The sequence below is a fragment of the Chaetodon trifascialis genome, chromosome 12 (genome assembly GCF_039877785.1).
Source record: "Chaetodon trifascialis isolate fChaTrf1 chromosome 12, fChaTrf1.hap1, whole genome shotgun sequence".
In the NCBI taxonomy this organism is placed as follows: Eukaryota; Metazoa; Chordata; class Actinopteri; order Chaetodontiformes; family Chaetodontidae; genus Chaetodon; species Chaetodon trifascialis.
Genome location: NC_092067.1, coordinates 6,493,129 through 6,509,861, shown reverse-complemented (window position 1 = coordinate 6,509,861; position 16,733 = coordinate 6,493,129). Strand labels below are relative to the sequence as shown.

Genomic DNA, 16,733 nt, shown 5'->3' with positions numbered 1-16,733 from the left:
GTTCCAGCCAGCTGTTTGCTTGCTACATAGAAATGAACAGCTAGAAGTATTTTAAATCATGTTTGACTCAGAAATCTCTGCAGGGCATGGAGAGGACGCAGCATTCACATCCCCTCACCATTCAGAGTGAATTAGCTCATAGAATTTAAGCTAATGCTGTTTTCTGCTGCTCTTTTTTGTGTGTTGTGAAAATGGCTATATGCAAAAAAACATTTTATAATCCATCCAAACGACACAGAAACACACACTGATGTCCACACAGAGCATCACACATGTTGGATGAAACTCCCTGAAGTCTCTCAGAGCCGCTGTCTGCTGGCTCAGCCTCTGCTGGTTCAGCTCTTTGCTGCCCTGCTCAGACTAACGACAAGTACAGAGTTAAGGATGACATTTGTTTCCCTCTCTGTGGCTGCTTAGTGACACTTATGTGGGAAATGATGTGAGCTTTTGTGGACTTGAGCTTTGTCAGTTAGCTGACCTATCTATTGACTAGGTTTGCTCAGCTAAGAGACTGTAGTCAATTTCAGTCCATTAAAAAAAAAAAAAAGAAGTAAGGTGTCAGTCATTAGTGGCCAATGCAATGAGAAAAAGCACAACTAACACTTGAGAGGTCAGTCTACATGATTGCATTCATGCCAGTGACACTGTTTTCTGATTGGTTTGCTGATGGACTGAATGAACTTGTGACCAACGCTTACAGGTGTTTTGTTTTATATGTTTTTGTGTTCAAATTCAAAATGAAATTTAAAAAGCAGCGAATGAGACTGTGAGCGTGTGACTGAACCAGGCAGTAAAGTCTCCCTGTGTGTGTCTCCTCTTCAGGTGTTCTTCGCCTCCGTTCGGTCCGGAGGCTCCAGCCAGGTCTACTTTATGACTCTGGGCCGAAGCAACCTGCTCAGCTGGTAGAAGTCCACGCTCTGCCCTCTTCTTCCTCCTTCTCCTCATCCTCCTCATTGTCCTCCACCCTCACTAACACTGGATCTCAGAACCCACCATCGATGTCTTGTCAGCACTCGGACAACCAAAAGAGAACAAAAACAACAACCAACCAGCCCTTTGAAGCCGTCGACAGCAGCGGCTTCAACTTTCCTCTGCAGCGGCAGCCTCTCTGCACGGCAGCAGCTCCGGGGCCGCCAGCGATGCGACCGCTCAAGTCAGGCAGTCGTCGCCCACTGAAAGTGACAACAAATGATTCAAATTAATATATGACAGAAAGTAGAAATAAATAAAATGTGAATTTAAGAAAAGGGGCAAACGACTTTTTGTTTCCCCTCTCCGTTTTCTTGGTGCTCATCAGATTGTGATGGGATGGTATTGTACCTCTGCATTATTTCCCTGCTCCTGGGCTGGTCAGTAAGCTTGAGGTCTTCTAACTACTAGTACTGCTACCACTATTATTACTACTACTGCTACTACCTTCTGCAGGTCAGCCTCTTGTAAGAGAGTTCCCCCTCTGCCCCACGTTCCTGCCCTCCGCCCTTTCTTACAAGCGTTTCATGGGGCCGCTGGGGTGGGAGTCTGTTGTATTAATGCTACAGTAGTGTGTGTAAATGTACTTCTGTTTGGTCCAATTACTGCTGACATGCTGGTTAGAGGTCGAGGCCATCAGCCAGGGGTAAACTGAAGAACCCCGGAGCCAGCGGGGCTCGTGGTGGCGGCGAGCAGGCGAGAGGGGCCTAATATTTGAGGTTCTACCGTAAGTCTGATTGATGGGACTCGACTGGTGTGTATGTGTGTTGTTGAAGTATTGTGTTGTTCGGACTGGTGCTTTAAAAGAGGGGACGACTAAGAGAAAGAGATGTCGAAGCAGATGGATTTCAGAATAGTATTTTTTGAATTATTACTATTATTATTATTATTCCTTGAAGATAAGTGTAACTATGTGGAGTAAAACATGTCTTTTACCTTGTTTTTTTAAGATTTACACACATCCAACCACAGTCTGCTGTTTGCTTGCTTTTATTCTGAACCCACAGAAGTGCAGGGTGTTTGTCGATGGAGAGAGTGATGTGGGTGCAGTCCAAAAGTCAAATAAAGGTGTCTATTTATAATGAAGGTTCATTCAGATCAGTGGTCAAACGCGACGACCCAAACTAATCTCTGGTGTAAGCGATCAGGCTTGAACTGCTGTGAATAGTCAGATATAAAATAGTGATAGTGGAGGGAGTTCAGTATGTGTGTGTGCTGGTGCAGTTGGAGCGTTGAGTGTCATCGACGGATTGGATTTTTGTGGCAGAGAGGTAAACGCACGGTCAGCAGAGGAGTTTTTTCTGGAAGGCGGTTTTCTATCTTCCATTTCCTTCTTTCAGATCACTTCATTTTTTTCATTTGTATCATTTGTATGAATGCAATGCACTAAGTGTCAAGAATGTAGAAAGACATATTACTGTGTGGTGGTCCAAGGCATGAGATGATGTTTTTGCTTTGTATCTTGTCACAAGTGATCAATCCTAGATGTTCAATTTTGAGTCGAGGCGATTGAAAGCTGCAGCAGCGGAGCCTCTACGTCAGGTGTAGATATTTGCCGGGTGGGGTGGGGGGGCTTTCTGTATTTGTCTTGCAACCTTTTCCACAGCTGTGAGAAGCAAATGCGAGTGCACCAGAGCTGAGGAGGGTTTTCTGGCATCCCGCAAGTTCTGCTTGTGCATGTCAGGCGCTCTTTCCCATCGAATGAGGAGGTAAACCTCATCAACTCAACACTCAGACTCTGAATTTCAGTGTCACTGTGATGAAGTGTCACAAAACGGGCAACATGGAGCAGAACTTTTCCTCACTCAGCTGTTTGTGAAGAAACTGAAGACGGAAGCCCTCTTTTTTGGGAAAGAATTGTTTTTCTGTTTTGTGCCCCCCACTTCCTGCTCCAGCTGTTATTTAAGTTGTCTGTATATGTGAAAGACTGAGCAGCAAACTGCAGCATCGACACCTTTCAGGCCGGCAGCTGCCGAGCTGGATTTTCCTCCGTTTCCACAGAGATTGCACATTGTTCACAGAAAAAGGCGGCAAAGGAGAGTCCAACATGTGCTTTCAGTTCATGTCCAAACAGGTCCTCGCCAGGTCACACACAGGTTTACCTTGGGTGTGTTTTTTTTCCCCTGACGGTTAACAATCACACACACAAGCAGTGTGTGACACGTGACAGTGTTATTGCCGGTAAGACAGTAGCACTTTCTGTCACGAACTGTTTCCTCCTCTCGTACAGAAAAGCCGTTTGGACCCCAATGCTGTGTCGTCTGAGGTCTGTGTGTGCAGTAGTACCTGGTGTGTGTCTCTTATTGCATCAAGGCCTTGATGAGTGGCTGTATTGACGTCATGAAAACGTAGTGGTTATTACTTATATTCTTAATGGGCTAAAAAAAGGATGATATAGTCTATATCTGGTGAGAAAAAGCAGTCGCTTGCCGACTCACATTGGAAAAAGTGCCAAGACGGCAGCATTTAAAGCGTGTAAACCTATTGTTATGAAAACCACTACTTGGAAATCCTTTTAAAAAAATCACTTGAAGCATTGTGTATTCTTAAGTTTTAGCGCTAGTCAAGAAGCTTAACAATAGTTTCTGTTGTTTCTGTAAGTCTATGTACACGTAAATATGCGACTGCGGTGGTTTAATATTATTATGCTCACCTTAGGTGGAGAAAATGTTTACAGAGGCAATGTTTTGTTACACTAATGTGCATCACGGTATTTATGTTTAATGCATATGCGTCTTGGTTCTTCAATTGTTTGTTTTTTGCTTTTTGAGCCCGGTTTTTATTGGATATTTTCTTTTTTTTTTTGGTCATCTCCCCCTACCCCACAAAATAACCTACTTACAAAAACAATAAAGAACACGTGTGTTGTTCATTTCAGGTATTCACATAGCGCTGCTTAAACGTGGAAACATTGCAGTTACGTTCCCTGCAGGCTTGGACGTGAGGCGACGTGTTTTTCCTCTGCTGTTTCTGCCATGCTACTCTAACTTATGTCCTCTCTGTGTATGACAGGAAGTCATGTATTTTCCTGAAGGTTTTTTTCTTTGAATAAACTTTAAAAGTAATTTTAAAAGACGAGTGTGTCGTTCATCTCTGAAAGGCTTCTGCTGCGGTTTGCTCCCCAAAGCTGCGTGGAAACATGTTGAAAAGAGAAATGTTGTAACACATGTTGACTAAGTTAAACACCTCTAACATGCTCTATTTCCACTCTAACTGTTTTTTCATGTTTCCTTTGACATGCCATGTTAAAGTTGTTTGTTTTTACATAAAGCCACACTCTGCACTGAGATAAACAAAGCTCAAATGACCATTAAGTCATACACGATGCAGTGATGTTGAATTAGCATTCACATGAGCAGTGGCTAAAAGTATGTTGTAAATTTTGACTTCTTGTTGAGTCCATCCTGTGGTGTTTGTGCGTCTGGTTTCTGTGTGAGTGGGTGTCTGGGTCCTGCTGAAAAGAGAAGTAAGGAGTGTAAGTATCTGAGGTTCATACAGTTTGGTGCACTCGACACATCGCCCTCTCAGCTGCTGCACTTTGTCTCATTAAGGCTTTGCAATCAGCAATTGAGAAAGTGCACTTTCATCACTTTAGGTTAAAATGAAATGATCTGATGTGTGTTCAGAACTCATAGATGTATACAAGTGAGTCAATGTTGTCAAAGGAAGATTTGCACTTTGGCTCCCCCAAGTGGCAGAAAGCTATAACAGAACTTACAAACAATCTGAGACAGAAAATGAAAGACAAGATGTTGTCTGAGATGAGATGTATTGCAGCCATCCTTTCTTCCTACCTGGCCTCTTTATACCTGCCTACTTGCTCATGTTCGGAGTTGTTAAAGAAAATGGGAAAATGCTGCCACACATTTTGCTCTCTTAATTTCCAGTTAGGTAAGATGGTTTGGTAAAGGTGCAGTTAAAACTGCTCTGGATGGGTCCATGCTGGAGGGCACTGACCTCTCCTGTTTCCTGTGAGAGCAAAGTTTAAGATTAAAACAACCACCCAACTAGAAAATGTCATTCAAAGATGTCACCACTACAGAAATCCCACTTTACAGCTTAATTCTTTATTAGCATTCTTTGTTAGCATTTCAGCTATGCCACCAAGATGAAGTGGAGATGCAGAAAAATGTCTGCTATCCAAATGATTGATGGTTATGACAGAAATGGGTGGGGCTAAGAGTGTAATACACTGATCTGAAGGTATATTCCTCATTAGATGAAAGACAAAGAAGGTCTGTCAAACTGCTTAGTCATCTGTCCAGTGTTATCGAGTATCAGGATATAACAGATACCAATGAGGTGATCTGGAGAATTCCCAAAACATGCAACATCTCCTGCTTTCTCAACGGCCAGCCAGAGTTGAATGAATGGTATGTTCTGTGTGGGTCACCTTTTAACCTGCGTGTGTTCAAGATACTGGAAGAACACTGCTGCTGTGGGTGAAAGCTCTTCACTTGCTGATTGCTTACTTACTAAGTTTATCCCCTTTGACAAAAGACAATAATGAGCACATAAGTTCCAGTTAATGATAAAACTCAGAGGCTCAGACTGTAGCAGGATCAGCTGATGAAATTTCATCATCACCATGGAAGTGTGAGATTGTAGGAAACCACTGCTTTGATCCAGGACCAGAGGATGAGTGCACCTTTTTGCTGTTGTTTAATAAAAAATACTTATTTAGTCTTTTGGCTGATGCCTTTTTCATGTCAACAAAGAACTGTAAAACAGGTCACTGCCAATAATAAGGAGGTCAGGGGTTGATTGAATATTCAGATTGACTATATTGAATGTAAATTGTAAACTAACATTATTAACTAAATAAAGGGAAACTCTAAAATGCTCTATGAAGGCTTTTGTGGCCGTGATAATCTGATCAATTGCCTCAAGAGATGTCAGTGTTGGTTGGGGCTTCTCACCTCTGTTTGAGGCTCGAGGCTACATTAGCCACTATGAGTATAACACACCTGAATCTCTGGACTCACTGTTACAGGAGTACAACGCTACATCAGTGCGTTCATAGTAATGATAACAATAACTGTAATTCTGTTGCACTTTTCAAAAAGAAGTTACAAATCTCTTCACATAAAATGATCAGAGAAATTCTAAATTAAAGTGGAATGGATACAGTGATAAAGACAAGCAAGGTTTGAATTAGTACAACACAGAAAAGACAAGAATGACCAATACTGCTTTCATTTGAGTGCAATAGCATCCGCGTTTCCTCCCTGGGTTGGGTTCATTGGCTTGGGGGAATGACCTATTCATACCTGCAACGCCTGAATTACTAGTTTTTGTCCATCTAAGACAGCTGCAGAGCAGGGTGCTCTGAGTCAGACTGTGTGAGGGTTCATGGGCAGAAGAGGGCAAAGGACACAGCTCGTGCATGGAAACCTCATCTCTGTGTTCTTTCTTCACTTCCTAATCGCAGTGCAGGAGCATAGATGATGAACTAAAGTCTCTAAAGTGTTTGCGAGAACACACGACAGACGGCCACAAATCGGCTCACAATGCTGCTGCACCCTGACAAAATGACTTCATCAAATCTCTGTCCATGAAAAAGATACAGTTGTCAATTGTCAGTACACTTTCCTGGGATATGGCACCTACACAGGATCCCACCAGCAACCTCTCCCAGTTATGATTGTGTCCCTGACAACCAAGCCAGTGTGTAGCTTGCATCACTAAACAGCACTCATGTCATCTGCATGAGTATGTCTATATTGGAAAATGCCCTGTCATGACCAACACGTCAGGCAAACTGAGTAATGCACGAGAATGCACAATGGTGGACGCCGTAGTTTCTACGCAGGGGGATGACAGAACACTGAGTCACAGCACTACTGCACAGCTGTTGTCAAACATTTGTTTTTAAATGGACGGTTAGCTGAGCGCCGGGCTCCTCTTCGGACACAATTTGTGTCACAGTCAATTAGATTAAGTAGTGCAAGAACTCGACTGCTTTACAGCAACAGCCTGCTTCACACATCACGAACATCCACAGAACTGGTTGATGAGATCTTTGCCCTCGGTAAATAAGAGACAGTTCATGCAACACGTGTTTGATCTGAAAAATGGAAAAAAAATAAATAAATAAATAAGAAGAAAAAACGAAGATATAAAATTAAGCCCTATTACTCTCCATGCGCTAAACAATTGACAAATTGGTTTTTGATGCTTACAGTTATCCCACTTTTTTATGGATGTGATTTTATATGAAACCTGTTTTTATGTTTCTTGTGTCACACAAAATAAGCCTGTTAGCTTGTCAGGCTAACGCAACTCACTGGCTTTCCACTGGGCAGTGTGTATCCATGTCCTCACAACACGACATGCACAGACCTGGACCACTGGCACAGTGGGTTCAACCAAACTTGAACCCAGGACAAGCTGTAAGCTTTTATGAATAAAATGTTTGGGTCTGGAAGCAGAAATCTACCTCTAGTTTGCATTAATCATGAGGTGTAACGACTGAAAAACTATGAAGAAGCTGTCGGCACAGCCTGTGAACAGTGCTACTCCTCCAGGCTAACCACAACAAAAAGTTAGCCCGGTGGTCAAATGCTTAGTCAGCAGCTCTAGAGTAAGTTAACTCACGTGAAATGATCAGCTTTACAGCTTAGAATAACAGATGATGATATAAAGAGAAAGTCATGTGCTGAACTCAGTAAATGCTGAAAACGACACCTCGTCAGAATAACAATAAGTACAATCATACAAAAAAATTAAATAATTTATAACAATAAATTAAAAAGAATAGTCTGATGGTACTTTGCTTTTAAACAGGTCAACAACAGAGTAACCCAAACTGTCTCAGCCAGTACTAAGATCAGCAGCACTCTCATGTCTGTGTGGAGCTGGACAGGAGGCCATTAGCCTAGCTTAGCATAAAGACTGGAAGCAGAGGTAAACTGCTAGCCTTAATCTACCCAAAGTTAAAAAAAAATACACCCACTACCATCACCCCAAAAGCTCACTAACATTTATAAATAGTAAGAAAGTAGAATATTTTAGTAGAAAGTAGTTACATTGATGACTATTTCTCTGATTTCAGAACCAAAAACTAAATTCTACACATTGTACTGGCTTCAGAAATCTGAGATGAATAGCTCAGAAACTGCTGGTGAGAAAATGTTTTCCAATTACTCATCTCCTGCGTGAAGAGTTGCTGTGTGTATGTGTGTGTGTTTATACACATGTATGTGTGTGTTCTTGTGCTAAAACAAACATAGGGATGTCCACCCGTGACGCAAGACGCCGATGATGCCAGAGGAACAGCTACAACAGTCGTAAACACTTGTAAAACTACACCGCTGCCTTTTTAGAACGAACCTGCAGGAAACCTCTCTGGGCTGCAATCACTGCAGCTCTTTGCCCTCCATATACAGTATGCGAGTAAGAGTGTGTATGCACTGTGTATGTGTGTGTTGTGGAGTCAGCAGACATGAGTGGTGAGCTGTACAGCACACTGCGTTACATTGGGAAACCTGAGAAATTTCCATCTCAGAGGGGTGGGAACATTGAAAAGAGAGCGCAGGTTCCCCCTGAGCCGAGAGGAAACTGACCACATGCTGCTCCAGTCCACGCTGTCGCCACATCTGCCTGTCATCACTGTCACACTGCCGGGGCCGCCACGCTCACCTGTACACTGTGAGTATACTGCATGTGTGTCTGCTGATCATATGCAAGTGTGTATGCATAGCCTACACCCACACAGACTGTGTGTGTGTGTATAGATATATAGCTGAATGTAGTATATTTGTATGTACATGTATTGAATGTATATGTGTATTTGCTGATATATTAATTAGCCTCCTATCTTAATATGTTAAATGATAATGCTATACATTAATAATAACACCATTTTGTATATTTATATTTGTACATATACCTCTATATACATACGTTTAATGCACGTTTAGATTGTTGTACTGCTACGTTTGAACGTTTTTCACACGACAGCTCGTATGTTCTTGTTTGAGCAAAGACTACACAGAGACTATGAATTTGAAAGCATTTTCAATTCATTTGCAACAGCTTCAGATTTTTCCAAAAAAGCAAAAATAATCTGTGCAGAAACTTTTGACAAAGTGAATGAATTCTAGAAAGTATTTACAGACGTCTGTGCCTTCTAAATTTAATCAGCCAATAACTCCACGACACACCAGTAATTCATAAATACAGATATGTATACGTTCATATATTATTTGTGTAAATATATCGTGAAAACACAATGTAATATTTACAGTGAATGCAAAGGCAGCCAAATTACTGCAATGCAGAGGAGAAGGACTGACGCTGGCTCAATATTATCAAACAGAAGCAAGTTCAGCTCCTACATACAGTATTAAATGTGCATTATGTAATTACCAAAAAATAAGATATGACTGTCATCAAAAAGATTTCCTTTGTTAATCGATACTCTGCGTGTGCCAAAGTTTCCATGTAATCCCAGACAACGTCACACATTGTGACTCTCGTGTTTACGTATTCATTTATAACAATGACACACCCACAGACTTTATGAATGGGACTACCCTCTGATGACACACTGATCAGAGCTTTTATCAGGGGGCAGAAAAAATGCATGCGCGCGTGTGTGTGTGTGTGTGTGTGTGTGTGTGTGTGTGTGTGTGTGTGTGTGTGTGTGTGTGTGAGAAAGTGTTGCGTCCTGTCAGCTGATCCCTGCAATCAAAAGCGAGACAACTGAAGCAGAAGTGAAAATCAGCTAGTTTCTGTGGAATTGATGATTTAACTCTGCGCAAAAAAGAACGGGACGAGTTTACCTTCCTGTCAGACAAAACCCACGTAAAAACTGACAGAGAATCCTTATAAATAATAAATACAATATAAATGATTGTCTAGTTGGATGTATATCACATTAAATGACCTGATCTAACCAGGAAACGACCCTAAGTTTAAGCCAAAGGTTGGTTGAAACACTATTGCACCGTGTTTTTAATTGTAAATAACTAGTACAAATACAAAAATGTCTGTTTCCTTCCTCTCTCGTTGTTAGCACTTTTTTGCTGACCTTTGGTTTGAGTGGCCTTTAACCATTTAATGTGACTCACCTCATGTGTTGCTGCTGGTAAACCCCTGTGGTTAAGTTTGCTGAGCGTGGGAGCGGGATGAACGGGAGTGCCGGTGTTTCAGTGACGACTCTTGTGATGTCACAAGTTGCAGAATCTACCAAAGAGTTTAAATCAAACCCAGACGTCACTACAACTCTACGCTGCTCGGGGAAACATTGGCAAAATCCCTGCAACAGTACTAGCACTAGTAATACCCCAGTATCTTTAATATTTTGTTGAGAGGAGTGGCATGTGATTGTTATTTCTCTGGTTTCAGCTTTCTCTTGCTTGTATTAAACTCAATGCTTTGCACAAAAAGCGGAGAGCAACAGATCAAACCCTGCTCTCTCAGGAGGCCCATTAGTTAGACATCACTGCACATTTTTTTCAGCTCATCTTTCAGTTCAGATTTTTGTGTCACTGCAGACTGCCAACATGGTCCGTCTGGTACTGATGTTTGCTGTGGTCATCGTTGAATACGTTTATGGGAGACCTCCACTACCTCCTCTGCCTATGAAAGGTGAGCATTTTATACATATGTACAGATAAACACAGGATGTTATATATAGCAACATGCTCTGCAGTAGGCTGCCTACCAGTGTGTCCATTGGGAAACTGGGAGGCTCTGTTATGCTTGTTTGTTTCTAAGGTGCTGACTGTTGAGTGCACACAACGTGAAACACTTATAACTGTTGACTGCCACTGTAGCAGAGGAATAAGAGGAGTGTGGAGACCTTTGATATTTCTATTTTCATTTTCATCTCATTTTTCTTATTGTTATCAAACGGGTTTTATTTTCCATTTTATTTCCCATTTTCCATTAATTTTGTTCTTATGTTCATTGTGTCGTTTTATGTGGAGCACTTAGTACATGAGATTTCTTTCCTGTAAAGCACTTAGAGCTGCAATTCTTGTATGACCAGTGCGATACAAATAAGGTTTATTAGTAGTAATTAGTATACACAGTACACACAGAAACACACTATGCTTCTAGTTTCTGACTGTTCTTTCCCCTGCAGATGGTTGCTACCTGGTGTCTCCAGAGGTGGGGATATTCAGAGTGGAGGGTGAGGCAGCAATCCTCTCCTTCCCAATGTTCGAGAGAGTGCTTAAAGTACGCAACATTGCGCCCCCAACAGCAAAGTACGTAATAACAACGACCAATGGGACAGAGCATGTGGCCTATCAGGGCGAGGGCCGTGTCCAGCAGAGGAACAGACAGCTGTGGTTCCTCCCAGCCCAGGCTTCAGACTCTGGGGAATATACCTGCACTTACAGGTAGGCACTGAAACATCTGCCTCACCTGCACTGCTGTTTTCTTTATGCTCCACTACTACTCAATGTTTAGACTCTTTTTTCAAAGGTTGTCTGTCATTTTGCCTCCTTCCATAGGGAGGTTCAGCTCAAAGTGGGCTAAAAAATAGCTTCCCTGAAACTAGTTGAGTTTTTTTTGTTTTCAACTGGGCAGAGGTTCTCCAATATTTTATCCTTCTGGTTGAAGAATAACCGTCTGATTGAATATTTGTGTCCTCTAATTTGTCTCCAGAAATGAAACCTACTGTGTGACTGGGAGTATCAAGCTACATGTGTACGAGTCCAATTCTGTTGACATGGAGAAATTGTCCTATCCAATCTCAGCCATGGTGGGAGAGAAGCTCACATTCAGATGTCCATCTATAAGCGACTTTAACAAGACAGATGGGCCAATAGAGTGGTACAAGGTGAGAGCAGAAACGCTTTGCATGCTGGCCGCTGATCAGCACCAACAGATCATTTACTGAGACGGTAATCTTCATTTTCGGAACTTTTTGAATGAGAACTCTGCAATGAAAAGTCATTGTTTCAACTAGTTTACAAATCAGCTTGTTTCAAGTTTTGTCCAACTTCAATGTGATTTTTCTTAATTTATTTGCAGCCATGTATTCTTCTTTTTGAGGATAGCGAAACTCTTTGTAGAAAATGACGAAATATAATGAAATGAGACTTTTAAAAATATATTATCGTTAATTATCAATGAAGGAATAATAATAATAATATTAAGGTGTATATTTTTGCAGGATTGACATTCTGACAAGTCAAATTCATTCATGTTACCCAAAATCACAAACTTGTTTCAGTGAGCTTTTCAGCGTGACATTTTGAAAAACGTTAAGCTGTTTATGAGATGAAGTGATATTTATTTATCATAGTGAGATACTGTGATGGCTGTGATGCCAGTAGTGGTATTAGTAATGCCCCATTAATGCACGTGTTCATACAATGATAACCTCAACTAATATTTTAGTACATTTTTCTATGTATGTGGATTTCGTGGCTACATCAGTGTCAGGGCCCTGCTCTTTCCCAGTGAGTGATGCAGTATGTTGCTTCCTGACAGGACTCCAGCCCCACTAACCTTCAGCTTGACAGAGGGGGCTCTTCCCGCCAGGACAGAGGCAAACTACTGATCCCTGCTGTGAAGCGATCTCATGCCGGTGTCTATATCTGCCAGCTTACAACGCTCATCAACAACCAGCAGTACAAAGTCAGCAGAGCCATCCTGCTCCATGTGCAAGGTGGGCGACGTCACGACACGCATCATTTCTTTATGAACAGCTCTGCTACGGAGCACAGGCTACATTAGACTTGTCACCTGATTTTCTCTGAGAGACATTTCTACTGTAAGTTTTATTTGGAAACCTCATTACAATATGTATACTCATATAAATGAGGGCCGACCCTTATCACACAAAGTTTCTTTTTTATTTGATATTTAAATATGTATTAATGCCAGGTATACGTGCAATCAGCCTGCTGCGGGTGTACTTTTTGAGGATTAACGTAAAAACTAAATGTTACTGTCATTAGAGGATCGTGAGTAATAATCAGGTAAGTAGACTAACAGGAGAAATCATTAGTTTACTTCCCCACAGTAGCAGTCAATCAGTAGTGTATACTGCCCTCTGCTGGCCTAATAGGTGCATCACACTGACCTCACTTAGACATCTAAAGCTCACACAAGATGCAAGAAAAACACCTGGCTTATTACCTGGCATGATTTATTATGACTGTGTGAGTACGTCATTGTTGCTGTCATTTGAAGAGTTGTTTGTTTGGATGTCTTGTCTAAATGTGTGTGTATGTGTGAACGTCCAGACTCTGCAACAACTACCACCCCCATTGTGCCTGACCTCTCCATGACCACTGACCCAGGCCTGATCAGCAGCAGCAGCAGCAGCAGCAGCTCCAGCACTGCTCACAGTGAGTTGTTTTCTGTTCAATCTCTACTTTCCCTTTGAATACAATAAACCTGACGATGACGCTGATCAAATCTGTTCCCTGTCATACTGTCTTAGCTCCAATAATTCAGCCACCTGTAATCGTCTCACCACTGAATGGAACCATTTTTGAAAGTCTGCATGGTGAGTGATGATATATGTTTCAAATCTCATGCTGAGATGCAACACAGATTGACTGGTTAGATACAACAAAGGTGGAATGTCCATTAACTTTTGACTTCATTTAGGTTCAGGACTGGAGCTGTTTTGCAAGGTGCTCACTGAATGTGAAACGGCAGACTCTACTGTGGTCACCTGGCTGGTCAATGGCCTATCAGTGGAGTCCTCATACCTTGATGGGCGGGCTCTGCAGGGGGGAAGGAGGTAATTGCTGATTTGATTTTGCCACACAAATAGAGCTGCAGGAAATAATGCACCTTAGAGCCCCCAGGTGGCAGAGAAAGGGTACTGCTTGACTTTAGATGGAAAGCTTCACTCAATTTTTTTTATCCTTTTAACATGCATGCTAATATTTGTGAAGTCGGCTTCATTTTCACATTTATCTAGTATATTTATCTTACAGTGTGTTTGTTTTTTGCATTATGATTAAAGCTTTCTAATATAGTTACATAAACATTTTGCCTAGTTTAAGCCTCAAGGAACATCTCATTGAAGCTAGTAGCCTTCTGCCACGGTTGAAAGCTTCTAGCTTGAAAAGGAGATCTTATGATCTCAGTGTGAGTCACCTGGTTAAATAAATTAATCCTAATAATAACAATAAATCATACCGTCTAAACATATGGCTATGTCTGTCTCAATGTTTCCAGGGTGACCAGGGTGTCTGAGGACTGCCAGATTGAGCTGAGGCTTATTTTGGTAGCGATGACTGAAGAGGACGTGAAGACAGAGCTGAAGTGTGTCACTCAGAACCAAGGAGGGACCCAGGAAGTAGTCGTACAGCTTCAGCTGGAGGGTGAGTTGGGAGTGTGTGATCAGTGTGCAAATGAGAGATGCCCACTGAAATGCGGCTGTCACTCAGATACTTAGAATGTGAAATTCTTGAAGCACAACCAGTGTGTTATATTATGGCCATTATTGGTGTCAGCTGTGATAATACGACCTGGGAACACGGCGTTACAGAGGATGCTTAACAGGCAGAGAAACATGAGCAGTCAGACGACCAGACAGGCTGCAATTTAACGCACAGTTGTCTGTGGAGAACTACAGCAAGAACATGTCATCATGACCACTATAACCAATAGCCAATCCAAGCTATAATACATATACACTGGAATATATATAAATATATATAATACATATATGCGGAATGAGCCCTTGTGATGATATGTGGCCTCTACATAAAACATGTATTTACCTCGGTCTCTCTCTTCGCAGACACCACATTTACATGGCTTGTGGTAGGTGTGGTGGCCACGTCCTGCTTCCTGGCTGTGGTTTCTGTCTTCCTCTATGTACTCTTCAAACCTAAAAGGAAAAGGAAAATGGATTACTTTCTGGCTCGACAGAACAGCACCTTCTAACTGTGCCTCCACGAACGTCCGTCATGTTTTGGCTCTTAGATTAAATCAGTATCCCATGCACTGTGTGCATGGGATGTTGTGTAGTGAAATCACCACGTTGTGTTTGGTGTTCACACTCCTATTGCAGGGATCCAGTGTTTGTAACTCAGCAGCTGCATTCAGCTACAGTCACCCCCTGTCCTCCATTTCTTCATCCTTGACTGAAAGTTACAGATTTTTTGTTTCTTTTGATATTGTGTGTGTGTGTGTGTGTGTGTGTGTGTGTGTGTGTGTGTGTGTGTGTGTGTGTGTGCTAATGTGGCAGTTACATGCATTTTATTTATCAATACAGCTGAAGCCATTGCAGAAGTTTCCTTTCATGCACCTATTTGTATTGTTGCGGCAGAAATGTCTTGCTTAAATATAACACAGATCAACCAAACTGATGCCAAACAAAAGTACAGCACGAGTAAAAATGTATCGGCCAAAGTCCAGTAATGGCTTCCACAATGGCTACATTCTGCATATACTTGTATAAGTGAAGTCATTACATCTGTTTTGTCATCGAAACACTTCGTATGAGGGTCAAAAATAAACACTCAGTGGCCACCAAGTGTACATATATATGTGTGTATTTTTCAAAATGTTCTCAGGGAAACAGTTGTACAATAGAGAAGTTTTCAGTCCATTTACGTGGCAAATCTAACCAATCAATCTCTATGCTGATGTGTATGTTTGACTGTATTTTGCATAGTCCTGTAAGATAAGAGTTACATTACTGTTGTGTTAAGTGTGTGCCGATGGTCCATCATTCTAACATCTAACGATGCATCATTTTATGTGGTTACTGCATACAAGACATTATGTGTTGGACCAAAAAGTGCAACATTGTCCTACGAAACAGTCGAATAAAGTGCCACAGCCTTGAAACTGAGAGCTGAGAGTATTAGCTGCCTGAGAAACTGTTTCACATTTGAATGATTCACTGTTGTTTAGACTTTATCTTGCTTTATATTGAGATCTTCACTGTTGTGTCTAACAAAAACAGGCCTGTTTTTACCTTTGTGGCAATGAATCTATCACATGGCCCAGTGGGCTGGTCTTTAAGGGTTTATGTAGCATGAGAAGTAGGAGAATATGCTCGGCACATAAAGGTTCATTTAATCCTTCATGGTTTTCACTGCAAAGGGGTTAAGAAACATCACTGCAGTACAATAAGGTCACTCTGACAACTTGTTCTTAAGCACCGCAGAGGCCTACGAGAAACACATGAATCCATCCATCGTGTAAACCACATCCTCTTCAGGGTTGTGTGGGGCCGGCCTGTTGCAGCGTGCGCTGAGCAAAAGATGTTCAAACACACTCACATTTAATTTAGAGACATGTGAAAAACATGTAAACTCTTGCAGAAAACCGGCCAGCCTCTGAGCCGCCCTGCACACGAACAAACAACTACAGGACCTTTCTAGATCACCATGTTTTAAAGCAGCAGTGATGTACACTGCTTTTTACTTTAAGTTATACGAGTACATATTTATTTAAGGATTTAAAGAATGTGTCGGTGACTGGTTTGGTGAAGGACTGGCTGATCAGTTCATTTGCAGGTATTTTAACATCAAGTAGTTTTTCTGTTCACCCACTAGAGGTCGCAACGTGACAGTGTTTAAAAAAAGAGCCCCCACTGATACCATGATACAAAGCAGAGGTATGAGAGACAGCTGCACTAAGCAAACAGGGATTAAACAGTGCTGGGACAGATTCATGTGACAGAACAGGGTGGGACAGAGCACATTGTTATTAACAGCTCTGTTATATGAGCTGTTCTACAAAAGACATGCTCATCACATGAGTGATATGGAACAGTTCTGTGGATGGTGTGAATCACAGGCAGAGCAGGATCCAGGCAGCTCTCC

General features: G+C 41.7%; 2 protein-coding genes across 8 annotated transcripts in view; both read left to right on the top strand.

The window, feature by feature from the left end:
- Positions 1 to 4,036, top strand: part of map4k4 (mitogen-activated protein kinase kinase kinase kinase 4) — an 89,044-nt gene extending 85,008 nt beyond the window's left edge. For all 7 annotated transcript variants that reach the window (XM_070976409.1, XM_070976407.1, XM_070976404.1 and 4 more), the window contains one exon: positions 823 to 4,036. In XM_070976409.1, coding sequence (XP_070832510.1) covers positions 823 to 906 — 84 coding nt within the window. In that variant the 3' untranslated portion in view covers positions 907 to 4,036. The remainder of the gene's footprint in view (positions 1 to 822) is intronic.
- Positions 4,037 to 8,549: 4,513 nt separating this feature from the next.
- Positions 8,550 to 14,842, top strand: LOC139340165 (interleukin-1 receptor type 2). The gene is made up of 10 exons (XM_070975810.1): positions 8,550 to 8,619; positions 10,470 to 10,563; positions 11,063 to 11,321; positions 11,590 to 11,764; positions 12,421 to 12,598; positions 13,179 to 13,283; positions 13,379 to 13,444; positions 13,549 to 13,684; positions 14,128 to 14,273; positions 14,696 to 14,842. The coding sequence occupies exons 2-10, from the start codon at positions 10,479 to 10,481 to the stop codon at positions 14,839 to 14,841; spliced, it is 1,296 nt and encodes a 431-aa protein (XP_070831911.1). The 5' UTR covers positions 8,550 to 8,619; positions 10,470 to 10,478; the 3' UTR covers position 14,842.
- Positions 14,843 to 16,733: the final 1,891 nt, after the last annotated feature.